Genomic DNA, 10,674 nt, shown 5'->3' with positions numbered 1-10,674 from the left:
GAACAGCTGACAAGGTCTTGTTTGGAAAACATACTTTACAATGTGGATTTGATTCATTGGAAGCTTCTTGTAGAGCAGCAGTGACAGGGTCTGTCATACGTAGGCATGCTTGGTTAAAAGAACAAACTTTACCTGATCATGTTAAAGCAAAGTTATTGGATGCACCTTTACAGCAGGATGTTTTATTTGGTGTAAAAGCAGAAGTAGTTTTAAAGAAAATGGAGGATAAGGCAAAATATCTATGCAGACGGTCAAGGATTTTTTTACAGGTTCAACCCCCTCGTTTCAGCAGAAATTGGTCAACCAAAAACTGGTCCTTTCCAGCTTCTGCCAGACCACAGAGGGGCAGATACACACGCCCAAGGGGCAGAGGCCAGTCACAAGGCTCTTACCAGCCTCGACAATGGGGTGCCACAACCCAAAAATTTGGACAAGACAGGTCTCAAACTACCAGAAGACAAACACAATGACTTACCCCTCAGACTTCCAAGCAAAACCCTCTTGGCAGCTCCCTTGTGGGGAAAACTCGCACTTTTTGCCGACAATTGGCACATCATCGCAAAAGACAAATGGGTCATAAATATTTTATCTCAAGGATACAGATTCCACTTCCACACTTTGCCAAGGATAAAAGGAATTCCAAACCTGCCACCGAATCAATGGGCAGAGGCTCAAAAGCAAATTTCAGCTCTCATGGACATGAGCCATTCAACAGGTTCCTAAACAGGAGCAAGGACAAGGATTTTACTCAAGACGGTTTCTAGTTCCCCGAAAGGACAAACCTTGGAGACCCATTCTGGACCTCTCAATTCTAAACACATATCTGGAAGTACACAAATTCAAGATGCTAACACTACAGCAACTTCTTCCCATGTTGAGCAAGAAGGCTTGGCTAGTAACGTTGGACCTCAAGGAGGCATACCTGCATCAGACAAAATTGCAGAAGATACCTCCGATTTATAGCAGGTTCAACCCATTACCAATTCTCTGCACTGCCCTTTGGCTTATCTATTGTGCCCAGGGTCTTCACAAAATGCCTGTCACCAGTAATTGCATACTGCAGACAAAGAGGGATTCAAATATATCCATACCTGGACGACTGCCTTATTCAAGCAGAAAGCAAGGACATTCTATTAAAGCATCTGGTGTTTGTCAGAATCCTACTAAGTTGCCTAGGGTACACAGTAAACGAAAAAAAGTCAAAACTAGTGCCCTCACAAGACATATTACTGGGTGCCAGCTTAAATACAATGGCCCAGATGGCTTATCTCACGCCAGACAAGGACAACTGTCTCAATACTTCAAAATGATGGCAACAAAGACCCAACTCCCTGCAAGAAAAATTCTGCAGGCCTTGGGATTCATGGCATCTTGCATACTTAATAATACCATTTGCAAAACTGCATATGAGGAAATTACAATGGTATCTGAAAAGCTATGGACTCAACACAGCCACAGCTTGGAAACAATAATTCCACTCATACCCTGCCTTCAACAGGAGTTTCTATGGTGGGCACGGGCATGTCACCTCAACAAGGGTCAGCCTTTTACCTTACCCACAGCCAGGCAAACTACAACAGATGCATCGGATTATGCCTGGGGAGCGCACATGGCAGAACAGTGTATTCAGGGCAAATGGTCTGCATACCAAAGGCATCTACATATCAATCAAAAAGAGATGCTAGCTGTACAAAATGCCCTAACAGCTTTCAAGGACCTCCTACATCTAGGACAACTAATAAAGACAGACAACACCACAGTGATGTTGTACATCAACAAGCAAAGGTGCACACACTCTTACCCCCTATGCAGACAAGCAATGACCTTGTGGAACACAGCACTGACCTACCAAGTTCAACTACAAGCACAATTCCTGCCAGGAAAGAAAAACATATTGGCAGACTATCTAAGCAGAAACATCATAGATCCTCACGAGTGGAAACTAGATCCACAAGTATTCGCAATGATAACTCAAAAATGGGGGAGCCCAGACATCTGTTTGCTTCCCCCCAAAACTACCAACTGCGGTTCTGCACAAGGACATACCACACACTAGCTTGGAAAGTGGACGCCCTCTCATTTAGTTGGAAAATATTGGCAGTGTATGCCTTTCCTCCACTGCCTCTTCTGGCAAAGGTGCTGCTGAAAGCCAGATTAGAGAGGCCACAAATGATGCTCATTGCTCCAGACTGGCCAAGCCAACACTGGTATCCAATACTAAGGAACATGGCTGAAGGCCCACCATGGATTTTACCTAAAATTCCTCACCTGCTCACTCAGCAAAACAGTCAGATTCTACACAGCCAGCTCAAGACTTTAAATCTGGCTGCATGGCAAATTGCCTAAACAACCAGTCAACACTTCTCTCTAAAGCTGTGATGGACGTCATTATTGAGGCCAGGAGGCCCAGCACCAGGAAAGTCCATTCAGACAAATGGAAAAGATTCTGCGCCTGGAACCAGGCTAAAGGCCGAAATCCCCTTGCACCAAATATTCCTCAGATTCTTCAATATTTAACTGAGATGTTGCACAAAGGACTTTCCTTCTCATCTGTTAAGATCCACGCCTCAGCTATTTCAGCTCAATACAACATGGACCCTCTATGTTCACATCCACTATTAAGACGGTTCCTCAGAGGGGCTAAGAACATAAGACTGCCCCAGAGAGCACCAACTTTGTTTTGGAAAAACTTACACTACCGCCCTTTGAACCAGCTTTCACAGCTGATCTACAGTTCCTATCATGGAAAACCACCCTGCTGCTAGCAATAACTTCAGCACGAAGAGTCTCAGAACTACAGACCCTAATGGCAGTGGACCCTTTCATCATTTTTCATCAAGACAGAGTCTCTTTACAAACTAACCCTTCCTTTATGCCAAAGGTGGTTTCCAGTGCGGCCCTAAACCAAACCATTCATTTGCCCACCTTTTACCCAAGCCCCCAGAACAAAGGGGAAAGGCTCCTACACTCTTTGGACATTCACAGGCAATTACGTTACTACTTGGATAAAACTAAGGCTTTCAGAAAAATCTGACCAGCTCTTTGTATCCTATGCTGCAGGATCACAAGGAAAGGCTATCTCAAAACAGACCATTTCAAAATGGATAGGACATTGCATCCGTTTCTGCTACACACACCATGGGAAATCTGTGCCTGGTAACATCAGGCCCCATTCCACCAGGGCTACAGCAACATTAACAGCCTTCCTCAGAGGGGGTACTGACCAAGGATATTTTGGAGGCTGCAACTTTGAGTTCAGTGCACACCTTCACCAAGCACTATCACTTACCTCTATACTCTAAAACAAGAGCTGGCTTTGCCACTGCAGTTCTGCAGGGCCTACTAGCCTCACCAAACCCTGTTTAGTTCCACCACCCATCCTTAGCTTTGGGATTCAACCCAAGTGTGATGACTGCAGCAGTGTAACCCGATGAACATAGTACAGTTTTGTACCTACCAAAAATGTAGATGTTAGAGTGTTCACACTGCTGCAGTCCAGGTTACCCTCCCTCCATCCCCTCTGAACTAGCTGGAGTTAACTATACTTTTCTATCCTATACAACCTTTGTGGTGTATTTGCTTGTAACTGAAGGAATTGTTTTATTTTTATATATATATTTTTTTTTATTAGCAATATGTATTGCCTACCTATTGGGGGCACCTGACATCTGGGGCAAGAAAAACTGAAGAAAATGGCGTCTGATGCATCTTGTATACCCCTGGCGCACTGACGTCAGGGAAGAAGCGACAGCAACCGACACAGGACCAAGACTTTGGAACTCTGGCCGACTGTGGGACCGCCTGACGGCAGGATAACCCAAGTGTGATGACTGCAGCAGTGTGAACACTCAAACATCTACATTTATGGTAGGTACAAAACTGTACTTTTTTCAGTCTAGAGCTATGGATGATATCTGCACAGCAGCAACTTGGGCTTCTCTTCATACCTTTATTACTCATTACAAAGTGGATCTGGTCTCCAGGAGAAGTGTCATTTGGTTCATTGGTGCTCAGGAATATCCTCCCTAGAGTCCACTCAAGGCCACAGGTATCTGGGGACTCTATCCCATATGTTGAGGATAAAATGAAAATTGACAACATCAGATAAAGAAGTTATATACTCACCATAACGTTCCATCCATGTTGTCCATTTTCATTTGTCCTTGACTCCCCTCCACCTTCCCCTCGGCCCTTGGAAGTTTTTGGTGGAAAGGATAATGGGCACACATCACTTATGAGGTTTATTCTTTGTCTTTCAGCAAACTCTGTCTGAGGTGACTAGGAGGGGAGCATTGTGTGCAAAGGTTAGGCTCGAGAGTTTTTAGCTTTCGTGAGCTGTAGTAATGGTGGAGTCTGTTCCAAAGTTTGGAACTGAACCTATATGTTGAGGATAAATGAAAATGGACAAAACGTCTTTTTAACATCCCTTGAAATGCTATAAAACAGGTAAAATGTCCAGTAAGCTTATGGCAGATTTAGATTTACCAATAAATATAACAAAGTCCAAGTTAATAATAGATATTTGTTGCTTCTTCCATGAATCATTGCTGGTACGAAAGTAAAGTAAAATGTCAAAAAGCTACTTGCTTTGGTTTGTATTTGAGCCTCTTAACCTCTTAAATGTGCTAAATTTAATGTCATTGGTAATGGTAAAGTGATCCTGGATGCTTTCTTGAGTGTTAAACTGATCTTTGGTGATTTGCCTGTTAGGTTTGCTCATCCTGACAAGAGCTGGATATCTTGGCTGGAGTTTTACGATGCCTCTGTTAAACTTGTGTACATGATTTTGTGTATAATCCACCTGCTGTTTTTGTGTGGATTTGGTCTGTATTATATTTGCAAAAACTGTACAGACTTATTCTTAACACAAATGTACTTTGGGCAGATGTTTATATACAGTTTCTACTGTTGATAACAGGTAATTACTTCACAGGACTAAATGTTGCTAAGTTTAGATTTGGGTAGTTATGCACAGAGTACATTTTGTTCTAACTACAGTGATGTTACTTTCCAGTTACTTGAATGACCTTGACAGGATAGCACACTCGAACTATATTCCAACTCAGCAAGATGTTCTCAGGACCAGAGTTAAAACAACAGGCATAGTGGAAACTCATTTTACTTTCAAGGATCTTCATTTTAAGTAAGTGCAAACTTTTTTGTCTGCATTTTGAGAAGTAGGGGTGTTGTGTCTGAAGTGTGTTGTGGTATCACTATTAACAGAAATGAATTGAGTGTTTTACAGTGTTGTAAATTAGGTTCTTTTTATGATATTAATGGCTTATAATGGGACTGTGCGGGTAAGTGGTATTAGCATTTTGTAAGTGGTATTAGCATTGTGTTTTTGGGCATTTTCTTCCAGCTTTAATTTATTGAAGATGTTCATCGTGTTTCACTGTTGCAGTCATTACACTTGGGTTATTCTGCTGGCAGGCGACCCACAGTCGGCCCGAGTTCCAAAGTCTTGGTCCGGCGTTGGTTGCTGTTGCCTCTTCCCTGACGTCAGTGCGCCAGGGGTATAAAAGATGCAACCAACACCATTTTCTTCAGTCTTTCTTGCCGCACGGTGCCCGAAGCAAAAGCAGTTCGCAAGTGCCGGTCGGCCGACTCCTGAGATTTCCAAAATTGAGTTTCATAACCAAAGTCTTCATTAAAGCTAAGTACCCCATTGGGGAAACTTTTTCTTGCTCCAGACCGATGTCAGTAAAATTTAATAATTGTATTTCTTGTGGGAAGCAAATACCTCATAAGGACTTTCACTCTTACTGTATTCCTTGCCTAGGCCTTGACCACGACGTTACCAGTTGTCGGTTTTGTGCTAGATTCAATAAACGCACTACTAAACGTTTGATTTTGCTTTGCATTATTTTGGCCAAAGGTTTAATTACATAATGCCATCGGAACAACCGATGACCAGAATATATAAAAAACGCAAAGACAAAGAAAAAGGCGATTTTGCTTTACATTATTTTGGCTGAAGGTTTCATTACATAATGCTGTCGGAACAACCGATGACAGGAATATATAAAAAACGCAAAGACAAAGAAAAAGGCAGGCATCCGAGGTCCAAACCCGACGAAGCCTCTTCTAGGCCAGTCGCCGGTTCTCAGTGAGGTGCTTTCGCAGCCCCTGACACCAGTTACCTCAGAGCCACAGGCCGTAACAGACAGCCACGTGGAGACACCGAGTCCTGTGGAAATTGAAGGTATTGGGCCTGCGGAAACTATTCCCTCAGATGGGTCCGGAGCCGCTGAGCAGGCACCGTCTTCTGAGGGTGTTTTCAGACCTTCACAGCTTACAATTAAGCCCACTACAGCAGCAAAGGCAAAGTCAAAAACACCATTAAAGACCAGGAAACTACTACAGCATTCTCCAGAACAGTCATCTATGCCAAAGAAACAGATGCTTAAAATGGCCGAAGACCTAATTACTTTAATCAGGGGTTCCCATCCCCCTCCTGACAAAAGGCCTAGGCAAGACACTTGACTATGATTCCTCTGACCAGGTTTCCATTTCCTCTGATTCCACTTCTGATCAGGGATATTCTCTCCCTCCCTATGAGGACTCTGATGCAGAAGAGTCTATACCTTCAGCCTCCCCACTTGAGGATTATTCTTTTGGGGAAACCCTGCACACCATGAGGGAGCATTTCCATTGGGAGAGCCAGGATGATTCAGAATCCAAGAAAAGACTCCGACTTTCTTTTATTGCGTCAGCACAGGCCCCTGGCTAATCCCCCCTGTGCTTGATATCGTGGATGATGTTTTTTCTGAATCCAGTGTCCCCTGATTCTTTACCCCCTGCACCAGTCAAGCCAGACAAGTACTACAAGGGTCCCTGACTCTCATAAATTTCTTTACAAAAACCCTGCTGAAGACCCAGAAACAATTTCTTAGGGTCCTAATGGGGTTAAGGCTTCCACTGCTAAAAATCCTGTCCCCTCAGATAGGGATTCCAGAGCACTGGACAGATGGGGGGGGGGGGAGGTTTACACTTCTGCTACTTTAGTTGTAAGGGCTTTAAACTGCCAGTTTCATATGATTAAATATCAACAGTACCTCATGTCATTGTTAAAACAGAAAATGGTTTCAAATTCAGAAAGTCCTGACAGTAAGGAAATTCAGGATTTATTGCATGCAGTTGAACAAGTGGGAAAGCATACTCTGCAATGTGGATGATGTTCGTTCCACATTGCTGCAGTCCTTACTATTGGGTAGTCCGCTGTCCAGTCGGGGTCCGCAGAAGCAGTTTCGCGAGTGCAGGTTGGCGTTCTGAGATATTTGAATCAGAGTTGGCTAGTACCCCGTTGGAACATTTTTTTTTTTCTTGCTCAGTATTTAACGGATGTCAGAAAAAAAAATGTGACTAACTTTATTTCTTGTGGGAAACAGATACCTAGGGATTACCATACCTTGTGTATACCTTGTTTAGGGCCGCGTTGTTGGATGCGTGTTTGGGAAGCGTTGCAATTATAAAAATGCCGCCGGATGCTCAGGCGCTAGGGTTGATGAACCGGCAGTCCGGACGTCGGTTCTTTAGAAACTCAGTGGGTTTCTATGGAGTCTCAGGCAGAAACTTTACTGTTACAGGATGTGCCTTCTCAGGAGGTAGGCCAGGCTGAGGGGCTTCTCAGGTAACTGTTCTTCCCTCTCTTCCCAAGGTAGTTAGAGCCTCTCCTTCTGTTGCCAAAACTTCTTTGAGAGGTAAGCCAAGTTCAGCTTCAGGGGGCTTCTCCTAGCATTGGGGTTCTGTACCTAAGAAACATATGCTTAAAATGGCAGAAGATTTGATTACTATGATTAGAGGTTCTATACCCCCCCTGATAAGAGGCCTAGGGTGGATCAGGAGTTTGATAGTTTTGAACAGTGTTCAGAGGCTTCTGAGTCTTCTGCGGAAGATTTGCAGGAGTATCCTCCTTATTCTGATTCTGATGTGGATGATTCCACTCCTACAGCTTCTCCACCTGAGGATTTCTCATTTTCAGAGACTCTGCATTCCATGAGGAGCACTTTAAATGGGAAGGCCAGGATTACTCTGATTCAGGAAAGGCTTAGGGAATTCTTGTTTTACCCCAGCATAGGCCCTTAGCTATACCTCCTGTGTTGAATGTGGTGGAAGATGCTGCTCCTGTTAAACCTGATAGGTACTATAGGGTGAGCTCATAAGTATTTGTTTAAGAGTCAAAATCCTGTTCCCACTGATAAAGAAGAGGGGGCTTTTTTGGATAGGGGAAGAAGAAGTGTATACTTCTTCCACTCTAGCCATGATCAGTTTCACATGCTAAAATATCAAAATTATCTCCTTTTCACAATTGAAATCTAAGGTGGATGTTGCTGGATTTGGTTCATGTGTCTGAACAAGTGGGTAAGCATTCTTTGCAATGTGGTTTTGATGCTGTTAGGCATGCCTGGTTGAGGGATCAGGATTTAGCTGAGCATGTTAAGACAAGGATCTGATGTGTTGTTTGGTTAAGCCCTGTGAGCAGTTTTAAAAGAAATGGAGGACAAAGCTAAGTCTATACAAACTGTTAAGATTTTTTTGTTGCAGCCAGCCTCCGAGTTTAGTAGAAATTGGCCTGCTAAGGGGTGGACATATCCTGCTTTATGATTCCCAGTCTAAGGTTCTTTTGCCTAGAACAGGAGTTCTCCTGCTCAGACTTCTAGCTCCTTTGGGAGGAAGACTGTCTCTTTCAAAGAAAATTGGGATTTAATTACTCAAGACAGATGGGTGTTGGATATCATTTGCCCCTTTCAAAGGCATGCCAGGCGTTCCTCCTCCACAAGAAAAGAGGCTCCTCAGCAAATTCCAGTTACTCTCAGATAGGGGCCATTCAGCCAGTGACCAATTTTGGATTTCTCTCTTCTCAACTTATATGGACATTCTTACAACAGCTTTTACCTCTGCAGGCAAGATCACTGGGATGGTAACTTTAGATCTCAAAGGAAGCTACCTTCATGTGCCTGGAAATTCTCATTATCAGTAAATCTATCCTTACTTGGGCGACTGCCCTGATTGGCTCCAAGAAAGGAAGGCCTTCTTCTGCCATCTGGAGGAATATGTTGTAGCAGATGGGATGCCTAGGGTATTCTGTGAGCAAATTATTTCCATCAACTATCTCATCAGTCCGCTGACTGCAAATCTTGTATTCTGGTGCTTCCCAATGCCAAACTGCATGAGGAAGCAATGGTATCTCAAAATGTATGGACACAGCACTGCCAGGATTTGGACACTGTCATTCCAATAATACCTTGCCTTCAAAAAGAATTTTGTGGTGGGCTCAGGAATGTCACCTGACAGATGCCTCGGACATTGCTTGGGGAGCTCATCTAAATGGCAAGTGGATACAAGACAAGTGGCCTGCCAGACTACAGCATCTACATATCAACATGAAGGAGATGTTAGCAGTCCAGTTTGCATTAATGGCTTTCAAGGAGTTACTTCTTCCAGGGCAGGTGTTGATTGTAACAGACAACACAACTGTCATGTGGTACATGAACAAGCAAGGGGAACACATTCTTATCCTCTATGAACTAACTCTTCAGGCAAGGTTTCTGCCAGGCCTTAGCAGATGTGTTAAGCAGACAAATCATGGATAGTGGAAACTGGATCTTCATGTATTTCAGAAATTGACAGTGTCATGGGAACTCCAGACATAGATCTGTTAGCTTCTCCACTAAAACCACCAGCTGCCAAAGTTTGCACTGGATGCTCTGTCTTTCAGTTGGAAAAACCTTCATGTGTATGCCTTTCCACCTCTGCCTCTACTTCCAAAGGTGCTATTAAAAGTCAGACAAGACAAGCCAAGGATGATTTTGATAGCTCCAGATTGGCCTCGGCAACACTGGTACCCACTACTAAGGAGTCTGGTAAGGAAGCCTCCATGGCCTTTACCTTTGCTTCCTCATCTGTTATCTCAGAAGGACGGTCATCTGCTCAATGTCAAGCTTCACTCTCTCCATCTAACAGCCTGGCATATTCTGTGTTGAAACACAGCAGGTCTCAACTTCCTCAACAAGTTTTAAATGTGATTATGGAAGCTAGAAGACCTAGTACAAGGAAGAGATTTTATTTTGGAGTACAGCAAAAATTTGGGGTTTTCTGAGCCTAATTTGAGTGTGGCTCTTCAATATCTTACTGAGTTATTGGACAAAGGTTTGTCCTTCTCTTCCATTAAGATTCATGCTGCAGCAATTTCAGCTCACTATGATTGTGACCCACCATTGTTTTTCATCCTTTGTTCAAGCAGTTTCTTAGAGGGGCAAAGAATATAAGACCCCCGTGAGCTCCTACTCCCGCTTGGGATCTCCAATTTTGTGTTGGAAAAACTTTCTACAACCTTTTGAGCTACTGCTGAGTTGAAATACTTGTCATGGAAGACTGCTTTTCTTTTGGCTATTACTTCTGCAAGAAGGGTATCTGGGTTGCAGGCCCTTATGGCAGTAGGCCCTTTGATTTTCCATAAGGATAGGGTATCATTACGTACTAATCCTTCCTTTATGCCTAAGGTGGTTTCTAGTGTGGCTTTAAACCAAACTATTCATTTGCCTACTTTTTATGCAGACCCCCAAAATAAAGGGGAAAAGATTTTGCACACTTTAGATGTACACAGAGTTGTTTGTTTCTTTGCGGCAAGCCTGTGTCAAAACAAACTATTTCTAGGTGGATTGGTTTTGC

At 43.4% G+C, this 10,674-nt stretch overlaps 1 protein-coding gene across 1 annotated transcript in view; it reads left to right on the top strand.

Annotated features, from left to right (window-relative positions):
• The window catches only part of GNAI1 (G protein subunit alpha i1), a 610,322-nt gene that overhangs the window by 340,643 nt on the left and 259,005 nt on the right, over positions 1-10,674 (top strand). Inside the window, exon 5 of the mRNA XM_044088329.1 lies at positions 5,015-5,143. Coding sequence (XP_043944264.1) covers positions 5,015-5,143 — 129 coding nt within the window. The remainder of the gene's footprint in view (positions 1-5,014; positions 5,144-10,674) is intronic.

The sequence above is a fragment of the Protopterus annectens genome, chromosome 11.part0 (genome assembly GCF_019279795.1).
Source record: "Protopterus annectens isolate FY-2018-M chromosome 11.part0, PAN1.0, whole genome shotgun sequence".
Lineage (NCBI taxonomy): Eukaryota > Metazoa > Chordata > Ceratodontiformes > Protopteridae > Protopterus > Protopterus annectens.
This window is presented reverse-complemented; position numbering and strand designations above follow the sequence as displayed.